The following is a 27,224-nucleotide window of genomic DNA, read 5'->3' as shown; positions in this document are numbered from 1 at the left end:
AAATACTAAAGGGGACTCAGAATGGAAAGAAAGACCATAAGTAAGAGTATGAAAAGTAAAAAATACAAAATCAGTGAAAATAAATTATTTCTGTAAAAATATGTCAAGGACTCCTAAAATACAAGGAAGTAAAATATGACACTATGTAATTAAAATATGGGGAGGACAGGAATAAAGAATACGTTTAAACTTCAGCAGCCATCAACTTAATATAGACTGCTATATGCAAACGATGTTATATACAAACCTACTGGTAACCACATTTCAAAAACCAGTCATAGATATGCAAAGAATAAAGAGAAAGGGATCCAAGTATAGCACATAAGAAAGCCAAAACCATGAAAGAGAGCAAGACAAGAATTAGAGAACATCTACAGTAAAATCACACAAAACAAGTAACAAAATGGCAATAATACATGTCTATCCATGATTACTTTGAATGTAAATGGACTAACCATTCCAATCAAAAGACAATGGGTGACAGAGTGGATTAAAAAATAAGACTCAAGAGGCGCCTGGGTGGCTCAGTTGGTTACGCATCTGACTTTAGCTCAGGATATGATCTCACAGTCAGTGAGCTCAAGCCCCGCATCGGGTTCTATGCTGACAGCTCAGAGCCAGGAGCTTGCTTCAGATTCTGTGTCTCTCTCTCTCTGCTCCTCCCCTACTTGTGCTCTGTCTCTCTCTCTCAAAAGTGAATAAATGTTAAATAAATAAATAAGACTCATCTCTATGCTGCCTACAAGAGTCTCATTTCAGACCGAAAGACACCTACATATTGAAAGTGAGGGGATGGAGAAACATTTATCATGCAAATGGATCCCAAAAGAAAGCTGGAGTAGCAATACTTTTATCAGACAAATTAGACTTTAAAACAAAAACTGTAACAAGGGACAAAGAAGGACACTATATAATAATAAAGGATATAATTATAATTGGATATAATAGTTTCCAGTAAGAGGATATAACTAAATATTTATGCACCCAATCTGAGAGCACCCCAATACATAAAACAATTAATAACAGTGTTAATAACAGTTAATAATGATCATAAAAGAAATGATTGATAATAATAATAGTAGGGCACACTAACAATCCCCTTACATGGATGGACAGATTATCCATACAAAATCAACAAGGAAACAGTGGCTTTGAAAGACACACTGGACCAGATGGACTTAACATACCTATTCAGAACCTTCTATCCTAAAAGAGCAAAATACACACTCTTTGCAAGTGCCCATGAGAACACAAAACAAGTTCCAACAATTTCAAAGGAATCAAAGCCATACCATGCATCTTTTCTGACTACAAATCCATAAAACTAGAAATCAACCACAAAAAAAGATGTGGGAAGACCACAAATACACTGAGGCAAAATAACATGCTATTAAACAATGAATGAGGTCAACTAAGAATTCAAAGAAGAAATTAAAAATTACATGAAAACAAATGAATATGAAAATATAACAGCCCAAATCTCTGGGATGCAGCAAAAGTGGTTCTTAGAGGGAAGATTAAAGCAATCCAGGCCTACTTAAGAAATAAGAAAAATCTCAAGTAAACACCTAACTTTACACCTAAAGGAGTTAGAAAAAGAATAAACAAAACCAAAATCCAGCAAAGGGAAGGAAATAATTAAGATTAGAGCAGGGACACCTGGGTGGTTCAGTTGGTTGAGCATCCTCTTGATATGGCCCATGTCATGATCCCAGGGTTCTGGGACTGAGCCCTGTGTCAAGCTCTGCGCTGGATGTGAAGCCTGCTTAAGATTCTCTCTCCCTCTGCCTCTTTCCCCTGCTCTTTCTAAAAATTAAAAAAAAAAATATCAGAGCAGAAATGATATAGAAACTAAAAAACAAAACAACAGATCAACAAACACAGAAAGCTCATTCTCTGAAAAGAACAAAATTGATAAACCTCTTACCAAGAGTCATAAAAAAGAGAAGATTCAATCAACACAATTTCTAATGAAAAAGGAGAAATAACCAACACCATACAAATACAAGCAATTATAACAGACAATTTTTAAAAACCTACATGCCAACACATTGGACAACTCAGAAGAAATGAATAAATTTCCTAGAAACATATAACCTACCAAAACTGAATCAAGTAGAAATAGAAAATTTGAACAAACCAATTACCAGCAATGAAATTGAAACAATAATAAAGAAAACCCCAACAAACAAAAGTCCAGTACCAGATGTTTCACAGGTAAATTCTACCAAACACTCAAAGAAGAGTTAATATCCATTCTTCTCAACCTATTTCAAAAAATAAAAGAGAAAGGAAAATTTCCAAGTTCATTCTATGAAGCCAGTATCATCCTGATACCAGAATCATATAAAGACACTACAAAAAACAGAACTAGAAGACAATAACTCACATAAATATAGATGCAAAAATCATCAACAAAATATTAGGAAATTGAATCCAACAATATATTAAAAGATCATATACCAGGATCAAGCTGGATTTATCCCTGAGATGCAAAGGTGGTTCAATACATACAGGACAATTAAGGTGACATGTCACATCAAGAAGAGAAAGGATGAAAACTATATGATCATTTCAACAGATACAGAGAAAAAGCATTTGACAACGTACAATATCCATTTATGATAAAAACCCTCAACAAAATTGGCTTTAAAGGAACATACCTACCTCAACGTAATAAAGACTTTCTATGAAAAACCCACAGCCAGTATCATATTCAATGGTGAAAAATCAAGAGCTTTTCTCCCAAGGTCAGGGAACAAGACAAAGATGTCCACTTTCACCACTTTCATTCAATATAATAGCGGAAGTCCTAGCCACAGCAATCAGACAATGAAAAGAAATAAAAGGCATCCAAATTGGCAAGGAAGAACTAAAACTTTTATTATTTGCAGATGACATGACAGTATATATAGAAAACCCTAAAGACTACCAGAAAAGTACTAGAACTGATAAATGAATTCAGTAAAGTCACAGGATACAAAATCAAAGTACAGAAATTTGCTGCCATCCTATATACTATAAATGAGACATCAGAAAGTGAAATTTCTAAAAAAAAAAAAAAAAAAATCCCATTTACAACTGTACCAAAAAATGATAAAATATCTAGGAATAAACTTAAGAGGCAAGAGATCTGTACTCTGAAAACTATTAAAAACACTGAAAGAAATTCAAGATGATGCAAAGAAATGGAAAGATACTCCATGCTCATGGACTGGATGAGTAAATATTGTTAGAATGTCTATACTACCCAAAGTACTCTACAGATTTAATGCAATCCCTATCAAAATACCACCAGCATTTTTTACAGAGCTAGAACAATCCTAAAATTTGTATGAAACGCAAAAGACCCTAAATAACAAAAGCAGTCTTGAAAAAGAAAAACAAAACTGGAGGTATCACACTTCTAGATTTCAAGTTTTATTACAAAGTGGCAGTAATTAAAACAGTATGGCATAAAAACTGACACAAAGAAGGGTGGAAAAGAACTGAAAATCTAGAAATAAACCCACAGTTATATATGGTCAGTTAATCTTCAACAAAAAAGAATGAATATTGGGAAAGAGACCATCTTTTCAACAAATTGTGCTGGGAAAATTGAACAGCAACATGCAAAGAAAGAAAATGAACCACTTTCTTTCACCATACACAAAAATAAACTCAAAATGGATTTAAAGACCTAAACGTGAGACCTAAAACAAAAGTCCTTGAAGACAGCACAGGCAGTAATCTCTGATATCAGCTGCAGCAATAGTTTTCTAGATATGTCTCCTTAAGCAAGGGAAGTAAAAGGAAACGTGAACTATTGGGACTTCATCAAAATAAAAAATTTCTTCAAAGTGAAGGAAATAATCAACAAAACTAAAAGGCAAGTTACTAAATGGGAGAAGATATTTGCAAAATGTCATAATCCAATATACAGTGTCTAAAATATAGAAAATGGATCCAACTCAAACCCAAAAAACAAATACTCTAATTTTAAAAATGGCAGAAGACATGAACAGACGTTTCTTCAAAGAAGACATCCAGATGGCCAAAAGACCCATGAAAAGATGCTCTACATCACTCATCATTAGGGAAATACAAATCAAAACCACAAGGAGATATCACCTCACACCTGTTAGAATGGCTAAAACAGAAAACACAAGAAACCATAAGTGTCAGTGAGGAGGTGGGGAAAAAGGAATTCTCTTGTATTGTTGGTGGTAATGCAAATTGGTACAACTGTTGTTGAAAACAGTATGGATGTTCCTCAAAAAATTAAAAATAGAACAACTATCCTATGATTGCAGGATCGTACTGGGTATTTATCCAAAGAATACAAAGCCACTAATTCAAAGGGATAGATGCACCCCTATGCTTACTGCAGCATTATTTACAATAGCCAAACTAAGGAAGCAGCCTAATTGTCCATTGACAGGTGACTAGAATGACGATGGACTGTGTGTATAAATATATTTATTTATTTATACACACATATATGTATGCATATATATACACATATATATGTGTGTGTGTGTATGCATTACACTATTACTCAGCCATAGAAATGAATGACATCTTGCCATTCGCAACAACATGGATGGAGCTGGGTGTGATGCTAAGCGAAAAAGTCATTTAGAGAAAGACAAATACCATATGATCTCACTCATATGTGAATTTAAGAAACCAAACAAATGAGCAAAGGAAAAAAAAAAAAGAGACACCAAGTAACAGACTCTTAACTATAGAGAACAAACTGATGGTTACCAAAGGGGAGATGGATGGGAGTTGAGGGAAGTAGTAGATAGGGATGAAAAAGTATAGTCACCCTGATGAAAAAAATTAAAATGATTAAAAATAAATAAATAGGTAAATAGATAAAATGAAGACTATAAAAAGGAACTAAGGCATTAAATAATGAAAAGGGGATCTTTCCGACAAGAGGATGTAGCAATTGTAAATATGTACCCAACATAGGAGCACCTAAGCAAATATTAATAGACCTTAGGGAGAAAAACTGTCCCTAATACAATAATAATACAATAATAGGAGACTTTAACACCACATTTACATCAACAGATCGTCCAGACTGAAAATCAATAAGGAAACAGTGGTTTTGACCACTTATCTTAACAGATATATACAGAACATTCCATCCAACAACAGAATACATTTCTTCCAGTGCTCAGGCAACATTTCCCAGGATACATCACATGTTAGGCTGCAAAACAAATCTCATTAATTTAAGGCAACTGAAATCATATCAAATGTCTTTTCCAACCATAGCAGCATGAAACCAGAACTGTTACAAGGAAAAACTTGATCAAACATAACCACAAGATTGAACAACATGCTACTCAATAAACAATGAATTGGTCAAGAAAGAAATCAAAGAGGAAATGAAATATTAGCTTGAGGCAAATGAAAATGGCCACACAATGGTTCAAAAGTCTTTGGGATGCATTAAAAGCAGTTCTAAGAGGGATGTCTATAGCGCTAAACCTATCTAGAAACAAGAAAAATCTCATAAAATCTAACCTTCTACCTAAAGGAACTAGACAAAGCCCAAAGTTAGTAGAAGGAAGGAAATAATAAAGATTGAAGTAGAAATAAATGAAGTGCAGAATAAAAAACAAAATACAAACAATTAATCAAACTAAGCTGAGTTTTTAAGTTAATTTATTTTGAGAGAGAAAGACAGAAAGTGAAGGAGGGGCAGAAGGAGAGACAAAGACAGAGAGAGAGAGAGAGAGAGAGAGAGAGAGAGAGAGAGAGAGAATCTTAAGCAGGTTCTATGCTGTACAACTAAATGCCAAGAAAACCAACAATCAGATTAAAAATGGGCAGAGGATCTAAACAGGCATTTTTCCAAAGAAGACATACAGATGGCCAACATACACATGAAGAGAAATGCTCAACATCACTAATCATCAGGGAAATGCAAACCAAAACCACAATGAAGTATCACCTCACAACAGTCGGAATGCCTAGTATCAAGGAGACAAGAAATAATAATTGTTGACGGGGATGTAGAGAAAAGAGAATACTTGTGCACTGCTGGTAGGAATGTAAATTGGTACAGCTAGTATGGAACACAGTATGGAGGTTCCTCAAAAAATTAAAAATAGAAATACTATATAATCCAGTAATTCCACTACTAGGTATTTAGCCCAAGAAAGCCAAAACTCTAACTCGAAAGGTTATATGCATCCCAAGTTCATTGTAGCATTATTTGCAATAGCCAAGATATAGAAGCAACGCAAGTGTCCACTGATAGATGAATGGATAAAGAAGTTGTAGTATTTATATATACAATGGAATATTACTCAGCCACAAAAATCATGAAACCTTGCTGTCTGTGATGACATAGATGGACCAATGGGTATTAGGCTAATTATGTCAAGACAGGCAAAGACAAATACCATATGATTTCATTTATATGGGCTATCTAAAAAACAGAACAAATAAACAAACAAAACACAGAAACAAACTCACAAATACAGAGACCTGGTGGTTGCCAGAGAGGTGGGGGTAGGGGGATGAGCAAAATGGATGAAGGGCATTAAGAGGTACAAACTTCCAGTTATAAATAAGTCACAGGAACGAAAAATAAAGCATAGGGAATATAGTCCATAATACTGTCATTAACTTTTGTGTAGTGATAGCTGGTAACTACATTTACTGTGGTAAGCATTTCAAAAGTATGTAATTCTTAAATCACTGTTGTACACCTGAAACTAATATTCTGTGTCAACCATACATCAATTAAAAATTTTAAAAATAGGGGCACTGGGTGGCTCAGTGGGTTAAGCATCCCACTTGAGCTCAGGCCATGATCTCATGGTTCGTGAGTTTGAGCCCTGCGTCGGGCTCCGTGCTGACAGCTCAGAGCCTGGAGCCTGCTTCAGATTCTGTGTCTCCCTCTCTCTCTGCCCCTCCCCTGCTTGTGCTCTCACTCTCAAAAGTTAATAAACATTAAAAAATACATATAAATAAGCCAAACAAGGGGGAAAAAAGTGTGTAGGCTTTTTTAAAAAAGCACATTGAACCACTAACACCTAGTTTACATTTTAAACATTTTTTTCTCTTTTCTTTCAAAGTGGACTTAAATCCTTTTTGAAACATTTCAAAATGTAAACAAGTGCCAGTTATTAAAGTCCAGGCCTAAAACAGTCACTACTCAAACACCACAGTATCTTAGGGAAAAGGACCATACTGTATAACTGCATTTTTCTTTGCTTCTTTAGCATATATATTCATTCACTACTGTCTACTTTTCTAGGTTAATATGAGATTTAACTTAGGGACTACCTATGAAACACTTGGTAAACTGTTGTGCTTATATAACTGTCCATATATTAAGGGAAGATGAAGAGATTGAGGGATGATACTATTTTAAGTTAAAGTTTGATCATTCAAAGATGAGTAAAGATTCTTTAAAATTCTAGGGGCACCTGGGTAGCTCAGTCGGTTAAGCATCCAACTTCAGCTCAGGTCATGATCTCACAGTTCGTGGGTTTGAGCCCTGTGTCGAGCTCTGTGCTGACAGCCAGCTCAGAGCCTGGAGCCTGTTTCAGATTCTGTATCTCCCTCTCTCTCTGACCCTCCCCTGCTTATGCGGTCTCTCTCTCAGAAATAAATAAAATATTTAAAAAAAATTGTTTTAATTCTATTTCAGGAATTAAATTCATGTTAATCACTAACAGTATTGGATATTTTAATATCTGACAACTCTGAAATTGTATCCAACAATCTTAAGTTCTTTTATTGAATTCAATCAGAAGTATACAGGCATTTTTTTTGCAATCATAAATTAACATAGAAATAAATGAAAAATGAATTCCATGACATATCTGGACCAACTCTGAATTTGCAAAGTAAATAACAAACATGCAGGCCTCATGTTATCACGTGACTCTGACCAAAAGTGAAAAACACATAATTTCATTTGATGAATTCCCATGGGATCCCTTGAGGATATTTTAAGTAATAAAGAATGTATTAGACTACAGAGCAACAAAGAGATTTACAGCAGAAGCACTGATTAAAATGATGAACATCACCAACGATGGAAGGAGCATTTTGCCAGAGGATGCAGAGGGATGAGTTTTGGGACCTGGAACTGGAACCACACCTGGACCTGGAGCTGTTAATGAGAAGACACAGTCATTGACACGTCATTTCTGATACTGAGTTTTATCCACCTAAGCCATGTATTCTTAATATACAGACATTCAAGTTGAGTTACAAACTTACCTAAAATACTTCTCACCAGAAACAATGTTGAAATAAAAATAGTTCATTACAGATTTCAGGCTACATTTGCATATATACTATCAGGGTGTGCTGATCTAGGTTTCATCTAGGATTCCACAGCCTTTTTAATATCTATGCAGACAAGATACTTTTTGGTGTTGTTCAAGTTCTCTAGAATTTCATAGCAATTTTCTGTTTTCATTTTCTGTATATACATGTAAGTAAAGTTTAATTCTGTGTCTATTTCAAGTAAGGCTATATTTAATATGTATATGCCAACAGCTACTAATATATGATTAAATATAGCAGCATTTTTAAACACCGAGCCCTGCCAGCTGATAAAAAAGATTAATTTAACTTTTCTCCTCCATACATGAAACATACTGTAGAAAACAGCTTCCCTTTCATATGAACTAGTCAAGAGGAACAGTGCAGTCCATCCAAGTAAGGATGATGTTTCACATGATAATTCAGTTATCCCTTACCTAAATTATGGCTATTATTTTGGTTTAGACTGTACAATGGAGGACTAGGAAGCATCCAAATGGGATCACCACTCAAGATTTCATACATAAATCAGAGAGAAACAGGCAATAAATTTTATAAGTCTTTAACTCATATTGTCAATTTACTTGCCATGCGTTTGTATGTACACAGATGAGGGAAATGGATAGGCAGATGCACTCATACATTAGTTTGTTACTACAGAGCAATGGTTCTCAAGGGAGAAGTACTACCCCCTATAAGAGACAGTTTGGAACTTTGTCAGAGTATTTTTTGATAATCACAATAGTGGGGTAGAAGTAGAAGGCTAGATATCTTGCAATGCTCTGGAAAGTGTTTGTACAATGAAAAATTAACCCACTTCCACACAAATTTCAAATGCACTGCCAGACACACATATAAGTTAACAGCCTATTTATAATGCTTACACTCAGAACCAAAATCAATTTTATGTAGAAAAAAATATTTTTGGATTAGTTTTAATAAACATTAATGTCCATCTAGTTTCTATTTCTTCTCTTTCATTTTCTTATACTTTCACAGAATAGCTTCCAGTCTTAAATCCAATTTGTGTAAGTAAATACAATCATCTATCCATTATGTCTCTTAGTATAATGTAGGCACTGACATACTGAAATGTATATGATTTTGTTATAAATTATAACTAGAACATTATTATACTAATATTTTTATGGAGGCAGGTGGGTCTATCTACAAATGATACTTCAGGACAGTATAAAGGCTTTATAAATACTTGTTATAAAAGGGGAGAAGTGGGTAGATAGGGTTGAGAACCACCACTTTAAACAGAACACATGGCTGAAAATGACTGCTTAAGAAATATAGTCAAGTTGCTCCCACCATATACAAACTAATAAGGATTTGAATATGACATATTCTGCTATTATGATTCCTTAAACTCTTGAAACTTTGTTCCTGTTATTGAGGAAAAATGAATTTGTCACTTTTTCTATATTGCAGATCAGATACTTATCAACTAAGAAAGTGAAGTATTTCTTACTAGGATTGTCAGTATCTTCTTGACTTTGGTCTTCTAAAATAGAAACATATTTTGAGTTAATTGCATTGTACATCTATACATCCAGAAAGAGAAAAATCTGACTAAATGATTAAGCAAACATGGTTATCTCTGAGAATGGGCCTGCAGGGTAGGGGTAGGGTTTAGATGTGTGGGGTTGGGAAGGGTCTAATTTTTACTCACTTGTGCTCTTTGAAATTTTTTTTACCTTGTATGTTTCCATTAAAAGAAAAATTAATATTTTATTTACAAAAAAGTATTTTTCCTGCACATTGAACTATGATTCCCAAGTAAAACATTAATACCAACCATTTACGGAGTGCTTTCTATGTGTCATAGATTGTGTAAATGATTTATGTAATTGTCACATTTCTTACAGTCCCAGTAGACACAGTTATCAGTATTATACAGATGTTCCTCAAAACTTGCATAAAATCACAGAGGCATTCAGTGGTAGCAATGTCTGATTTCAAAGCCCCTGTTCTCCATTACTATGATATAATACTTCAATTACAATGCTGTGCTAGCATTGAAATATTCCAATATTGCCATATTTTGATAGCTTTGAAGCCAAATACCAAATCTAGGAGCTCAGGATAGAGGCATATTTTTTTTATAACTACATCTGGCTGAAAGACAAGTGTCATGTGACAGAAAGAGAACAAAATTTGAAAAGTGAGAGTCCTGGTTTTCTCTTTCTAGCCCTTTACAGGTTCCTTAAATTTCTTATATTCCGTACTTTCATCTCTGAAATGGCAGGACCAATATTTATCTTAACTGGATTAAGTGAGATCCTGTGTAAATGTTTTGACACTTTCAAAAAGCTTGCACTACGCACAGCTTTCTAGGAGAGAGCACAATACAAAACATTCCCAGCAAAACCTAGTGGCCCATTTGTTGGAGGACACTGTAAGTGCAGTGAGGATCACAGAATGTCTGGTCTCATGGTATAGGGTTTTCATACACACCTCTCTGATGATGCTGTTCCTGTTACTACAGATTCCCTCACAGTAGCCACTTTACCCTGCCTGGTAAGCCTCTAGTTCCATTCTGCAATAGACATGTGCAGCTGGAACCCAACTGATCCGGTTGCCAGTCACCTATTTGTTTGTTTCCTCAGCCCAGAGAGCAAGAATAGCAGCCTGCTGCTCACACTGAAAGGGGCTCTCAACATTTTTCCCTCTGGCTTGCAGACTGGGGTGTCAGAGAAGCTGTGAAGCCCAGGTGTCTTTCTTAGCCCGCTTAACACTGAGCTAACTGAATGATGATGGTAAAGGACCCAGAACCCCATGGTACCTCCACCCCCAATAAAGAATGTATTACCAGGTTTTTCATCCAGTCGTACCACTTTTATTCCTAAATGAGAAAAAATTTCAGATAATAATAATAAAGACAGCTACAATTTACTACTATTTTAAACTACCATTTATTTTGCCAGACTTTATCTCATTAGGACTTTAGTCCTGCAAGACAGAAAATTTCTTCATTTTACAGATGTGGAAGTAGAAGCAGAAGCACCAGCACAGGAAAGTGAAATAACTTACACAAAGTTACCCAGTGAAAACAGCAGAGGAGAGATTTCATGAAGCTGGGTCTGTCTACACAGCCTGTGTTCATTCCCTACACCTGGCTCAGCAGCTGTCTTTCAATAACCACTGTGTCTCAAAGGAGCCAATGAAAATACTTTGCATACTCAGGTCACTGAACTGAAGAGTTGTAGACACACAGGTGTGTCATCAGTTTTGTTACAGGTTCACTTCAAAGCTGTAACCAAATAAACGCGTGCCCCAACACGGCAAATCCAGGGAAAAAATTAAGTCTGGCGGCCTTTTAATGTTTTTCCTCCTCTGTAAGCATAATTTCTGAGCTCCTTCTGAGGAACTTGACAGGAAACACCATTCAGTTTCTCTGGTCACAGAAGCTCAAGGGCCCACAATAGCCTTGTCCTCACCAAGAGCCTCACACTGTTTAAATACCTGTTTTCATGACTGTATCTTATAGGAAGGCTAATCTGCCATGGTAAATAAAACTGGAAAAACACTTGAGGAACCACAAGTCTTCAGGAATAATGGGTACTTGCTCACACGTTAAGAGACCTGGGTCCTTCACTCACTTATGGAATCTTGTGCCAAGTCCTGAGGATCCCCTGCATATCTAATAGTGACAACTGTAACTAAACCCCCCAAACTGGCAACTGCCTCTCTCATATGCTAACCACTGCTTACCAGGTAGTGAAAAAGTTTCTGGAACTTTCATCCCTAAATGAGAAAGAAGTTTTCAGTGACTTACAGTTTGCCCCAGTGAGTACACTATCCCAACTCTTCTTATCTGATGAGCTTAAGTGATATAAATGCCAAAGCTCCCACTGCACTGTGATTCCTGGGTTTTTATTTAAAGTTCTGGCCATGAGAACCCTCTCACTTTGCAAATCCACTTGAAGCTTAGAGAAGCTTTCTGCCATAGCACCGCACTGAGTTTGTCTGTATGCCATAAGACTCTATTTTGTTACCTGGAAATTCTAAGATGCTGAGATGTTAGTTAGCCAAAGTGAAAAGTCAGTTTCTGCATGAAGCTGAATTTTCTACTGAGTAACTTAAGCCACAGAACCCAGAAGGGGCTGGCCTGCATGCCTCCAAGTCCCAGCAGTCCTGCCTTCAGCCATGTCCCGAACAAGCTAAGTTTCCTGCTGCAGGAACATATGAATGCTAGGGAAGAAAGACATTCTTTTTCCTCTCTACTCTCCTCCCCAGCTAAATCTTAGTAGAATGGCTAGAGGTAGACTATAAGGGAAATGTTAATGAACAGCAGTCTCATGATGATATATTCCTTAATGCCTGGGGGAATCCTTCTCACCTCATACTTAGGCCCACCAAAGAGTAAAAAGAAAGGTGTCTTACCAGGTATTTGTGTGGGTTCATGGCTCATCATACCTCAAGACAAAACTGAATATTAGTGTAATTATCTTGCATTGTGAATGCTCCCCTCTGTCTACCCCTCCCCCATCTCCAATCCTAAAAAAAAAAAAAAAAAAAGAAAACAGTAACCGACAAAAATACCTTCTTTTTTTAAAGTTTTATTTATTTTTGAGAAAGAGAAAGCAGGGGAGGGACAGAGAGAGAGGGGAAAGAGAGAACCTCAAGCAGGGTCCATGCTGTCAGCACAGAGCCCCACATGGGGCTGGAACCCACAAACTGTGAGATCATGACCTGGCTGAAATGAAGAGTTGGATGCTTAATTGACTGAGCCACCCAGACTCCCCGTTTTTTTGAGAGAGAGAGAGAGAGAGAGAGAGAGAGAGAACATGCCCATGCCTAAGCAGGGGAAGGTCAGAGAGAGAAAGAGAGAGACAGACAGAGAGAGAGAGAGAGAGAGAGAGAGAGAGAGAAATTGCAACAGGCTGTGCATAGCCAATGCACAGAGTGACAGAGGGTTCAATCTCATGAGCTGCATGATAATGACCAGAGCAGAAATCTAGTTGGACTTTAACCAACTGAACCACCCAGGTGATCTCCCAACCCCAAACACCTTTCAATGGCTCTTGATCCTCTGACAAAACAAGCCCACTGCTTGGCCTGGAGTTCAAGAACTTCCATGATCTGGCCCATATATCTCCAATCTTATCTTTATAAGGAAGTGCTAGCACACTGGCTTTTAAATGAAATTGCTGGATCTAAGGGTCTGCTTAGTTTAGTTCTACTGTCATTATAATTATTAGTTCTGTGATTGGGCAGGCTTCTAATCCCTCTGAACTTCAATTCCTTATTTATGCAAAGAAATACACTGTAGGTTTGTAGTAAATGATGATTAAAGGAGATACATCATAGAAGCACTTCACTCTGTGGAACATACTAAACATTCGATTAATGGAGTCCCGCTGTTCTGGCTTAACTCACTCCTCAAACTCTCCATGTCTAATAACATCATTGTCCTAAGAGTCAGTCCTCACGTCTCCTCCTATCCTTATAGTCAGTCTCAGAGGGTACAAAAAAGATCACTTACCAGGTAAGACAGTGGTCTCCTGGCTTTTCAATCCTAAAGATGAGAACAGAAATTGTTTAGTGAAAAATGCAGTCAACTTGAAAATTAATGTAACTTTATATTTATATGGGTTTTTACAGTGAAAACTCTAAGCTCTGAGGGGTGGTAGGGGACAGGAGCCTGGAGCCTGACGGACTTATGGTGAGAACAACTACGGCTAGCAACCCAGGTGCTCTCTGAGAGTAAGCAAAACAGCTCTTGATTTTTTTTTTTTTAAGATTCAGTCCAAAGACTGACCTACATTTATTTCTTAAAAATAAAACTTCTTGATTACATAATACATTATAACTATAGATATTTTAGAAAAACACAGGAAATTATTAAAAATTACTCATAATCCCAGATTTCAGAACTACTCATTCTCAACATTTTTGGTATGTCTCCTTTCAATTTCTTTGTTATGTATAATATATGTACATAATACATTTTTAAACATTTTCCTCAGCTTTATTGATGATGTAATTGAAAGACATCACTGTGTAAGTTTAAGGTGTACGGCATAGTGATTTGACTTACATATACTGTGAAATGATTACAATTAACATCCATCATCTCAAACAGGTATTTTAAAAAAGAAAAAAAATGGTTTTTCCCCTTGTGATAAGATATCCTCTCTTAACAACTTTAAAATGTGACTTACAGCAGTACCAGTCTAGTCATCATGCTTACTACACGTTACATATCCACTACCTATTTATAAGTGGACACTTCTTTCGACAGTTTAAAATAAAGTTGATATTACAGCCTGTACGCTGTTTTACATCATATTTTTACTTGCCACTGTAAGTACTTTCCCATATCTTTAAATATTTTTCAAAACCATGACTTTTAAGTTGTTTAATGTTTCATAATATGGATATTATTTAACAATACTCCACTGTTGGACACTAAGGTTATATACAAATTCTGGCTACCATAACAATGTAAAAACTTTGTTCACAAATCTTTATATTTCCTTAGGACAAATATCTAAAAGTGTTATAACTAGGTTAACAGGCATGGGCATTTTTAAGGCTAGTAATACACACTATCCAATTGTCCTTCAGAAAAGTTCCAATTTATAATCTTACCATTAATTTATGAGTGTCCCTGTCTCAGCTCCCTTGAGGACATTTGAGTAATATCATTATAAAAAAAAAGACAAAAACAAAAACCTGGGAATGAGCTGTACTCTGAAATATACTAAACAATCAGATGTACATAGCTAACAGCATCAATTACTCGGACTGCAGGAAGCAGAAATAAACATATTAAATCATTGTAATTTAGAAAAAAATACTGCCATTTTTTAATGCTCCTGCCCAACACCCTAACCCTACGTCACAAGAGTTTGTGAGTAATTAGTCACACCTTCCTCTATTCATGTAACACTTAACTTTATATAAAAGCAGAAAATATGCTCTTTAGAACTAATTCCTCATGTCATGTCTCCAGCTGCTCTGCAGGTCATCTTGGAGATATAGATAAGACAGAGAGCTGCTGTGTCATCTTTTTAAATAAGATCTATGTGTAACTCAGGAGGGCTCTGATATACCAAACTAGTAAGCTAAAGTGGGTTCTGCCTTTTTCCGACTTTTCCTTACCATGCCATGCTTACCTGTTTCCATCCCTAAAAGAGCCATATTGCAAATGAAAACCCCCAGAGTTTATGAAAATGTCTTACCAGAGTCTTCAAGGTTCTGGTTTTTCTCACCTAAGTTATAAGAAGAAACTTATCCATTTTAACGATAAAACAAAATAAATCAGAACTCCTATACTTACAACAAACAATTTTCAGGAATTACAGCCATAAAGAACCACTTGGTACATCCAAGCTACTAAATGTAAGTGTTAGCCAGAGTCTAAATGCACCTAATTGGGCCGGACTCTTCCTCTGGCTCCTTTATAAAGAAAAATCATCACATATAACAAGTCTCTTGGGAATCTCAATAAGCTAGAAAAATGTCCATCTTGAAAAGAGTTAGCTGAAATCTCTGTGAAATGACCAGTGAAATATGTGGCTGCAGTGGCCAATAAGAAGTGTTCCAAAGCAAGTCCTCAAGGGCATAAAATGCTTCACAGGAAGTATCTGCTAAAAATCAAATAAATTGTATGCTTAAGAAAAAGCCAGATGCTGTTCCCTCTTCAATGAAGAAAAATTTATTGTAGCCACATGGGTGAAACACATAATAAGGAACTTAAATGCAAAGAAGTGATCTGAGGCCTATCACCATAAATGGAAACTTAGGGAGGAAAAGCATCTAATCACCTAGATATTTTAGTCAAATGATAGCAAATATCAGTATATTTGACAGATGCAAATGAGTAGCTTTTCTACTTTCATCCAGATGTGTGGTGCCACACAGGCAATTCTCAATGACTAAATACAGAACTATATATAAGAGGCCCTCAGACTTGTCAAGAGCCACTTAGCTCTTCAGGTCTACTCCACTGAATGTTTCCATATTATTCAGATCTCCAAAGACCCAACCCCTCTCATCTGCAGGAAGGTAAGTTTCCCCAAAATAGGTTCTTGTTTTTCCCCCCTCGATTATCTGTCAAATTACTTCCCTTCTTATCTACAAAGTACTCTTTCTCCAGCTAAGAAGTGAACTTGCTTAACAGGAAAGAGCTTCTAAATATTAAATATCCATGTAAAGATTATTTTTAAAAATTAGAGCACACTTACCAGGGTTGTAGATATAGATGGGTTGATAATGTTCTGAAATACAAACACGTTTTCATTACCTAAATACTCAGATGCAAATAAATGTCAGGTTCACTTTATTTTTAAATGCTTAATAATAATAATGATTTAGCTTGGCTTACAAGAATACAGTAATGTGAGAAATTTAAGATTATAATCTCAAAACAAATGGATATGGATTTAATTACATGAAGAATTCACAGAAAAACTAGCCAGAAAGGCAGCTAGAAACAGACCTTTATTTTCAAGGTTTGTAACAAGGAAATCTTCAAAAGGATCCACCCAAAGCATGCATTAGCCGAAAGCATTTTCTGGAAACCTTGGTTTAAATCTGTTCAAATTATCTGATAATACTATTCCTCCTAGAAATCCTGTTTATCTTCTCAAATTTTTCCCATGGTCCTCTGAAAAAGATTATTTTTGTTACCTCATTTTTCCCTGGGGAACAGGAGACAGACAAACTGTATTACCATTCTGTTCCCTCTGATTCTCTCCTTGAACCAAATGCACTCTATTTCTTCCCTTTGTCAGTACCCCAGATGTTATTTCCTAAGATATCAAAATATAAGAATATGGATCCAGCTCTGTGCATAGGAATCATGTAGGCGCATTTGCAAGTCCTTAAGCTCCTACATGGACAGGCTAGGGTGAGAGTAGTATGGTTCCCTGCATGCCCAGGGCAAATGCTGTGTTTGAGAGAACGGCCCCAGGTGCAGCCAGTGGTGGAGAGCAAGCAGCAGAGGCTCCTGGGCCCTCCTCCTGACAAGATGGTGGTTGTGGTGGTGGTGGTAGCTGTAGCAGCACAACTCAGCCTTGAGAAAATGGTGGCTGACATATGACAATATGGTGGGGTAGCTCTGACCCATACCTGGGAGAGTAACACTGATAAAATTCCCATTACAGAGATAATACTTTAAAAGTGTATCTTACCCATGTTCTCAACACAATTTTCAGTTTTTAGTCCTGAAAAAGGAAGATATAGCTTCGTTAGACACAATCTGCCTTAGTAAAGATTTCAAAATGGTTTTATGGCTACTGCTAATTTTTCAGCTTTCATCTATCAGATCCATAATTTGGTAGGGTTCAAAATGCAGAACAATTACATTTTTGTATTTATATTACAGCCACCAAACAATAGTATGATCTTTGATAAAACATCTAATGTTCCTGGAATTCAGTTTCCTTATCTGTATCTTTTATAGGGAATCTGCTTCAAATGACCTCGAAATGCCCATCCAAGGCTAACATTTTATGATTCTATTTTATGATTAGTCTGCAAAAGTTAGGAAAAAATTTACCCATCTGTTCAATTAATCTTCTCTTCAGATACTAAATGGCCTCAAAAGCAAACTTATCCTTTGACTATGACAATTCCTATTCACTTTTGAAAGAGAATCTCAATCAGATCTTCTAGATCCTTGAATATATAAAGAAAAATCCTTCACATTCATATAAGGCAACAAGTTGGTCTACCCCAAACATTAACCTATGGTCTATTCCAGAACACTGATCTATATATATAAAATCCACAGTTTTTGGAGACCAGGAATATGGCACCTATCAGTGTATCTTTATAAGGTCCTAGTCCCTCTCTTTGAAGTTGCCCTATAAAAAGTCACCAGCGTTGCAGTGACTCCTCTGACATACATGACATACAGGGAAACCTGCTAGACTGCCCAACCACGGTTAAGGCAAGAACTTCAGTGAGAGGACTTTTAGATTTGGAGCCAGCATGAAACACGGAGGGCTTCCTAGGATGCAACATGAGGATTTAGAGTCCTATGGTCTCTTTTCCATGCCCGGCTAACTCACTAATCTAATCTGAATATCTAGCTACCTGAGGATGAATCTCTCCATCTAAAATGGGGGGATCCCTAAGAGGCTGGCTTCACTACGAAGAGACGTGATTTTCCATAATCTGCTCTCAAATCCTGTACCATCTGTGTGGAGTTTGAACCAAAAATCTAGGTGACTGGATCCAGTTTCTACTGGTCAAGGAAATGGTAGGGATCTGTTCAAATCTGAATGGTGCCCTGAGGCTAACCTCAGGAGTCTGGCTAGTCTAGAATTATTATTATTATTATTATTATTATTTGGTTTATTTACTTATTTTGAGAGAAAGAAGACAGAGACAGAGAGACAGAGACAGAGCGCGCACGTCGGGGAGGGGAAAAGAGTGGGTGAGAGAGAATCCCAAGCAGGCTCCACAACATCAGCTGCAGAGCCCGTGCCCACAAACCGTGAGATCATTACCTGAGCCAAAACCAAGAGTCAGACACTTAACAGACAGAGCTATGCAGGTGCCCTTAGACTAGAAATTAAAAAAAAAAAAAACAACAACAGTCTAGAGACTAATACAAAATACTGTCTTAGCAGGAAGTGAGTAAGTGCAAGCCTTACCCAGAGGGCTTAGGTGAGGGTGAGGTAAAGGTGAGGGAAGATGTGGATAAGAAAGCAATTGGTATAATAGAAAGATTCAGCCAGGGGACTAGACATTGGGGAATTTTAAAGCTTTTATCTTTCATCTGTACCACACCTCAGAGTATATTTCTCAAAGTGTAGTCTTCTAATCACATACTTCAGAATCATCTGGGTGCTTATTAATAAGTGCACCAGGGCCCTAGCCAGGACTACTGATATAGAATTTCTGGGGAGTGATGCCTTGTATTCTGCATTTTAAGCAAGAAGTCCAAGTGATTTTTAAGCAAAAAATTTTTGAGAGCCTCCTCAGTAATAGAGGATGGATCTCCTTTAATGTTTAACACAAATCCATTTATTCAAGACTGCATTTCTCTTCCCTATTTGACTCTGATTTTAATTTTCCATTAGTTTTTCAGCAGCAGCAAAGAGTAAACTATTTTAGGTTAAAAGAGAGAGACTGGTACAGAAATAAACGAGAGAAAGCACAAATACATAAAAAATGAAAGAAGGGACTATAACCACAGATTTGGTATGTGTAAAAAAAAACCACAGGACTACTGAGACCAGCTTTATACCAATAAATTTGAAATACAAAACAAATGCCTAGAAAGAGAGAACTTATTAAAACTTAAGAATGAATAAAAACTTGAATGATACTTACACTATTAAGTAGTTTAAATTTTTTCCACAAAGAAAATACCAAGATAATTTGCTTTTAACAGAGTACTAAAGAGGAGAGAGCTGCAGAGACAGAACTCCAGAGGTCTTCAAAGGGTTTCCTTTGAATACTGAGCAAAATACTGATCAACTTATATGATCAGGTATGAGGAAACAACCTGAGGCCACGGAAGGAACCCATGAGAACAAGAATGGTGGCTATTCCCACCAGTCACACTGGAAAACCTTATAAGGTGTCATTTTAGCAGAGAACTCTAAGTTCTGAGTTGTTAAGAAGACTCAGAAACAATACAGACAACAGCAAATAAAGCCCTCTCAGGAGTTTCCTTTCTCCTTCAGATCCCTAGAAATTACAGATGTTTGTGACCAAACTCATAGCTGATTAGAATTTCCAGCAACAAGACTAAGGCAGTATTTGCTGATAACTAGGTTTCTGCACAAAAGCATTTCCTCCCTTTGCAGGGAAAGAAAAGTCATGTCTCTCCAACCCAAGATCTTATCATGCAATGGGCTCTCCCTGAATTTAAGTTCCAATGACGGTAAGATAAAACTCCCAAAATTCCATTGTCACATGGAAATTTTACTTCCAATTAAGGGCCAAACGTGGCTCCTAAGGGCTTGACCACTTTCACAAACAAGTGGCTGTTTCCAAAAAGTGGTGGAGGTGTCCCTGAATGCTATAGCAAATTCACAGGGCTACCAAGGGATATTTTAAAATTTCAGGACAAACGCAGATGTACTTGGTATCTGTCAGACACAGCATGAACTACTAGCTTGAAGTGAAACTCAGTTTCAAAGTTATACCATGTCAACATTCCGTTGATGACATATGTGCAAGGCTGCGTTTTCAGCAATTCTGATAAAAAGCAAACATACGTGAAAAATCAGTGTGGATCAGGAAATAAGGTGGTATCTAATATGATTCCAGAGTCTGACAAGCTGTGCAGTGTTAAATAGGCACCTATATCCCATTAGCAAATTACTGCGGTTAAGAATAAAATAATATTGGGGTACCTGGGTGGCTCAGTCGGTTGGGCATCCGACTTCGGCTCAAGTCATGATCTCACAGTCCGTGGGTTCGAGCCTCATGTTGGGCTCTGTGCTGACAGCTCAAAACCTAAGGCCTGCTTTGGATTCTATGTCTCCCTCTCTCTCTGCCCCTCCCCTGCTCGTTCTCTGTCTCTCTATCTCAGAATAAAGACATAAATTTTTTTTTAAAAAAGAATGAAATAATATTTAGAAAATTGTTTATGTATATTACTTTTCAAACAGTTACTAAGATGCTAGAACATAAACACTGAGTTGTTTGACTTAATAAACAGAACTTTTAGGTATTTCTTTTAGCATATGGACATTGTCAAAACAATTAGGACAAGACTAGGGATACCATGAACTGAGAAAATCTGAGAACCTCTGCATTAGACTACACAAAAGCGTTAAATACTCCTCTACCCAAACTACTGGCTCAACAGAGACCTTACCTACAAGACTTCATACCTGAAAAGACAGCACAGTTCTCTAATAAAACAGCCTTCCCCCAGGCTGGGCACATCCAATGAAGTGCTGCATCCATCCATTACGATAACTCATTCATTGCCGTGGATGCTCTTGTGAGGAGCTGAACTCCAAATGGTGATCCTTGTAGTAAGTACACTACCCTGAGACTTACTGAAATCTACCTCTATATATGTTCATGTGCCAACTCTAATGCTCTAGACTGTATGATCAGGCCCCTGAGACACTGAGAACTAGATTACTAAAGATAAAGCTATATGCCAAAAGACACATGAAACGATGCTCAACATCACTCATCATCAGGGAAATACAAATCAAAACTACACTCCTCATGCTGGCCTGAGTGGCTAAAATGAACAAATCAGGAGACTATAGATGCTGGAGAAGATGTGGAGAAATGGGCACCCTCCTACACTGTTGGTGGGAATGTAAACGGGTGCAGCCACTCTGGCAAACACTGTGGAGGTTCCTCAAAAAAATTAACAGAAGAACTCCCCTATGACCCAGCAACAGCACTGCTAGGAATTTACCCAAGGGATACAGGAGTGCTGAGGCATAGGGGCACATGTACCCCAATGTTCATAGCAGCACTTTCAACAATAGCCAAATCATGGAAAGAGACTAAATGTCCATCAACTAACGAATGGATCAAGTGGTTTATCTATATAATGGAATATTACACGGCAATGATAAAGAATGAAATCTGGCCATTTGTAGCAACTTGGATGGAACTCGAAGGTGTTATGCTAAGTAAAATAAGTTAGGCAGAGAAAGACAGATACCATATGTTTTCACTCATATGTGGAACAGGAGAAACTTAATAGAGGACCATAAGGGAGGGGAAGGGGAAAAAAAACAGCTAAGGAGAGGGAGGGAGGCAAACCATAAGAGACTCTTAAATACTGAGAACAAACCAAAGGTTGATAGGGGGTGGTAGGAGAGGAGAAAATGGGTGATGGGCATGGAGGAGGGCATTTGTTGGGATGAGCACCGGGTGTTATATGGAAACCAAGTTGACAATAAACTATAATATAAAAAAAAGAAAGAAAAATGCCTGTTCATGTCTTTTGGGGTACGGAGTTTGATAAGTTATTTAGAAATTTTGGATACTAATTCTTTATCAGATGTGACATTTAAAAATATCCACTCCTATTCTGTAGATTACCTTTTTTTGTTGATTCTTTCCTTCATTGTGCAGCCTTTTTACTTGATGAAATCTCAATAGTTCATTTTTGCTTTTGTTTCCCTTGGCTACAGAGATGTGTCTAGTAAGAAGCTGCTGTGGCCAAGGTCAAAGAGGTTGATGCCTGTGTTCTCTAGCATTTTGATAAGGTTTCCTATCTCATACTTAGGTCTTTTATCCATTTTGATTTTTGTGTATGGTGTAAAAAAGTTGTCCAGCTTCATTCGTCTGCATTTTGCTGTCCAATTTTCCCAACACCATTTGTTGAAGAGTTGGTCTTATTTCCATTGGATACTCCTTACTTTGTCAAAGATTAGTTGACCATATAGTTTTGGTCCACTTCCAGGTTTTCTATTTTATTCCATTGACCCAAGTGTCTATTTTTGTGCCAGTACCATAGTGTCTTGATGACTACAGCTTTGTAATATAGAGTGAAGTCCAAAATTGTTACGCCTCCAGCTTTGCTTTTCTTTTTCAAGAAGTGCTTTGGACTCTAAGGGTATTTTGTGGCTCCATACAAATTTTACAATTCTTTGTTCTTGCCCTGTGAAACATACTGGTGGTATTTTGATAGGGATTGCATTAAATGTGTAGATTTCTTTGTGTAGTAAAGACATTTTAACAATATTTGTTCTTCCAATTCATGATCATGAAATGTTTTCCATTTCTTTGTCATCTTCAATTTCTTTCATAAACTCTCTAGTTTTCAGAGTACAGATCTTTAACCTCTTTGGTTAGATTTATTCCTAGGTATCTTTGGGTTTTCTGTACAATTGTAATTGGGATTGATTACTTGGCTTCCTTTCGTTCTGCTTCATTATTGATGGATAGAAATGCAACAGATTTCTGTATGTTGATTTTATATCCTGCAACTTTGCTAAATTCATGTATCAGTTCTAGCAGTTTTTTGGTGGTCTTTTGGGTTTTCTACAGAGTATCATTCAATGCAAATAATAATAGTTTGACTTCTTACTCGCTAATTTGGATGCCTTTTATTTTTTTCTGTTGTCTGGTTGCTGAGGCTAGGACTTCCAGTACTATCTTAAATAACAGGAGTTGAGAGTGGACTTCTCCTTCCTATTATGGAGCTTAGAGGAAAAGCTCCTAGGTTTTCCTCATTGAGGATAATATTAGCTGTGGGTCTTCTTACCTATATGGCCTTCATACTGTTGAGGTATATTCCATCTATCCCTACTTTCTTCAGAGTTTTTATCAAATATGGATACTGTATTTTGTCAAATGCTTTTTCTGCATTTACTGAGAAGTTAATGTAGTTCTTATCCTTTCTTTTACTAATGTGGTGTATCACATTATTTGATTTGTAGATACTGAATCACTCCTGCAGCCCAGGAATAAATCCCACTTGACTGTAGGGAATGATTCTTTTAATGTGCTGTTGGACTTGATTTGCTAGTATCTTGTTGAGAATTTTCTCATCCAGGTTCCTCAAGGATGAATTCCCTGTAATTCTCCTTTTTAGTGGTGTCCTTGTCTGGTTTTGAAATTAAGGTAAACGTGGCTTCACAGAAGTTTTGAAGTTTTCCTTCCTTTTTTTTTTTTTTTTTTTTTTTTTTGNTTTTTTTTTTTTTTTTTTTTTTTTTTTTTGGAATAGTCTGAGAATAAGAGGTATTGACTCTTCTTCAAATGTCTGGTAGAATACCCCTGGGAAGTCATCTGGTCCTGGGTTCTTGTTTCTTGGGAAATTTTTGACTACTGATTTACTTCTTTGCTCGTTATGGGTCTGTTCAAATTTTCTATTCTTCCTGTTTCAGTTTTGGTAGTTTGTATATTTAGGAATTTATCCATTTCTTCCAGAATGCCCAATTTGTTGGCATATAATTTTTCATAACATTCTCATAGTTGCTTGTATTTCTGTGGTGTTGTGATATCTCCTCTTTCATTTGTGATTTTATCTATTTAGGTCCTTTCTCTTTTCTTTCTGAGTAGTCTGGCTAGGGATTTATCAATTTTGTTTATTTTTTCAAAGCCCTAACTCTTAGTTTCATTCATCTGTTCTACTGGGATTTTTCTTCTATATCATTTTTTTAATCTTTATTATTTCCCATCTGCTGGCTTTTCTAGGCTTTAATTTACTGTTACTTTTCTAGCTCCTTTAAGTGTAAGATTAGGTTGTGTTTTTGGATTTTTCTTGCTTCTGGATGTAGCCCTGTATTGCTATATACTTCTCTCTTAGGACCACCTCTGCTGCATCCCAAAGGTTTTGAACTGTCATGTTTTCATTTTCATTTACTTTTTAAATTTATTTTTTAATTTCCTGGTTAACCCATTCATTTTCTAGTTGGATGTTCTTTAACCTCCATGTATTTGTGGTCTTTCCAGATTTTTTCTTGTGGTTGACTTCAAGTTTCATAGCACTGTAGTATGAAAATATGTATGGTATGATCTCAATATTTTTGTACTGGTTGAGGCCTGATCTGTGACCCAGGATGTGATCTACTCTGGATAATGTTCCCTATACACTCAAAAAGAATATGAATTCTGCTGCTTTAGGATTAAATGTTCTGTATGTATCTGTTAAGCCCATCTGGTTCACTGTGTCATTCAAAACCATTGTTTCCTTGATTTTCTGCTTAGATGATCTGCCCTCTCTGTAAATAGGGTGTTGAAGTCCCCTGCTATTATGGTATTATTATCAATAAGTTTATGTTTGTAACTGATTTATACATGTGGGCAATTTGAAGTTTGGGGCATACATATTTACAATTGTTGGATAGACCACTTTATTATGATATGGTGCCCTTCATCTCTTTTTACAGTCTTTGGTTTAAAATCTAGTTGGTCTGATATAAGTATGGCTCCTCTGGCTCTCTTTTGACCATGATAAATGGTTCTCCAACCCCTCACTTTCAATCCGGATGTGTCTTTAGTTCTAAAATGAGTCTCTCATAGGCAGCATATTGATGGGTCTTAATTTTTTTATGCAATCTGATATCCTATGTCTTTTGATTGGGACATTTAGTTGATTTACATTCAGAGTAATTATTAGGTAAGACTTTAGTGCCACTGTACTACCTCTAAAGTCACGGTTTCTGGAGATTTTCTGTTTCTTTCTAGTCTTTGTTGCTTTTAGTCTTTCCCACTCAACAAGTCCCCTTTAGTATTTCTTGCAGGGCTGGTATAGGGGTCACATACTCCTTTAGTTTTTGTCTGAGAAACTCTTTATCTTTCTATTTTTAATGACAGCCTTGCTGGATAAAGGATTCTTGGCTGTATATTTTTCCTAGTCAGCACATTGAATATATCATGCCACTCCCTTCTGGCCTGCCAAGTTTCTGTGGAGAGATCTGTTGCTAACCTTATTTATTTTCCCTTGTAGGTTAGAGGTTTCTTTTCCCTTACTGTTTTCAGGAGTCTTTCCTCATCTCTGTATTTTGCAAATTTTACTATGATATGTCCTGGTGCTGGCCTGCTTTTGTTGATTTTGATAGTAGTTCTCTGTGCCTTCTGGATTTGGATGTCTGTTTCTTTCCTCGGATATTGGAAGTTTTCAACTATAATATGCTCAAATAAACCTTCTGTCCCTTTCCCCCTCTCTTCTTCTGGGACTCCTATGATACAAATGTTATAATACTTTATGGAGACACTGAGTTCTGTAAGTACACATTTATAATCTAGTAATTTCCTTTTCCTTTTCTTTTCAGCTTCATCATTTTCTATATTTTTATCTTTTATTTATTTTTAAGAGAGAGAAAGATGGCATGAGCAGCAGAGGAACACAGAGACAGCACATGCGAGAGACAGAAAGATATGAAGTGGACTCAGTGCTGAAAGCAGAGAACCCAGTGCAGGGCTTGAACTCATGAACTGTGAGATCATGACCTGAGTTGAATTCCCACACTAACCTGAGCCACTCAGGCACCCCAATTATTTTATCTTCTATATCACTTATTCATTCCTCTGCTGCTTCTCCATCCTTGTTGTCATTATAGTCTATTTAGCATACTGGTTATCACATTTTTTTTTTATTCAGGTTTGACTAGTTTTTAGGTCTTTTGATCTCCATGGTAAAGGGGTCCCTGCTGTCTTCTATACTTTTCTCAAGCTCAGTTAGTACCCTTATGAGTGTTGTTTTAAATTCTGGTTCAGGCTTATTACTTATACCTATTTTGATTAGATCCCTGCTCATGACCTCTTCTTGTTCTTTCTTTTGGGATGAGTTCCTCCAACTTGTCGTTTTGTTTAGCTCTCAGTCTTCTGTGTGTTAGGAAAGCCTAACTTCCTGCTCCTGAGACTAATGGCTATTAAGAAGTCCTATGCTGTCCAGGGCTTCAGGATACACTTCAGGAAATATTTTTGGTATATGCTGTGTGCACTCTGTTGTGTTTTGGTTGTTCTTTTCCTTACGTCAGTTCTCTGCAGTTACTCCTTGCCTGCAGTGGGAAGTGTTTGGCCTTGTCCAGTGGTGTGGCAAGTTTTAACTATGTGTGTTTTGATCTGCTTGTTAAAAAAGGCTAGATCCTATTTCCCCTAAAGCTAAAGCTTGCAGCATTCTATGGTTAGGAGATTTGGTACTTATGCTGGTCTTCTGGGACAGGGGCCCACTGCTGCTCTGGCTCTCAAGTCCACGGAGGGGAGGGGAGGGGAGGGGAGGGGAGGGAAAGCACCTTCAGAGTACAGGGAGGCAGGGCTTGGGATAAGCAGCTCAAACCTTCAGTGTGATCACTGTGCCTCTCTCTGAAGCCCACTGGTGCTGATAGGAAGGGTTAAAAATGGTGTCAGCCTGTTCTCATCCCCAGAGAGGGGAGTTTGCACCTGCTGTTGTTCAGGAAGGCCTCACAGAAGAGCAAACAGAATCTCCAGAATCTCCCTTCTGGTGTCCCAGGGTTCCATCAGATACCTGCCTTCACCTTGTCTAAAACAGCCTTTTTTTTTTTTTTTTTTTTTTTTTACAAATAGTTTAC

The 27,224-nt window shown here is 36.9% G+C and overlaps 1 protein-coding gene across 5 annotated transcripts in view; it reads right to left on the bottom strand.

The window, feature by feature from the left end:
- Positions 1-7,721: 7,721 nt before the first annotated feature.
- The window catches only part of ART3 (ADP-ribosyltransferase 3 (inactive)), a 152,922-nt gene continuing 133,419 nt past the window's right edge, over positions 7,722-27,224 (bottom strand). For 2 of the 5 annotated variants that reach the window (XM_039230936.1, XM_039230935.1), the window contains 9 exons: positions 17,436-17,468; positions 16,488-16,520; positions 15,483-15,512; positions 13,781-13,813; positions 12,679-12,711; positions 12,007-12,039; positions 11,105-11,137; positions 9,764-9,796; positions 7,722-8,128 (listed from right to left, as the gene is read on the bottom strand). In XM_039230936.1, coding sequence (XP_039086867.1) covers positions 7,989-8,128; positions 9,764-9,796; positions 11,105-11,137; positions 12,007-12,039; positions 12,679-12,711; positions 13,781-13,813; positions 15,483-15,512; positions 16,488-16,520; positions 17,436-17,468 — 401 coding nt within the window. In that variant the 3' untranslated portion in view covers positions 7,722-7,988. The remainder of the gene's footprint in view (positions 8,129-9,763; positions 9,797-11,104; positions 11,138-12,006; positions 12,040-12,678; positions 12,712-13,780; positions 13,814-15,482; positions 15,513-16,487; positions 16,521-17,435; positions 17,469-27,224) is intronic. The other 3 variants (XM_039230937.1, XM_039230938.1, XM_039230939.1) reach the window with 3 other exon arrangements.

This window comes from Hyaena hyaena, unplaced genomic scaffold (genome assembly GCF_003009895.1).
Source record: "Hyaena hyaena isolate Hyena2069 unplaced genomic scaffold, ASM300989v1 scaffold_54, whole genome shotgun sequence".
NCBI classification, from domain to species: Eukaryota; Metazoa; Chordata; class Mammalia; order Carnivora; family Hyaenidae; genus Hyaena; species Hyaena hyaena.
This window is presented reverse-complemented; position numbering and strand designations above follow the sequence as displayed.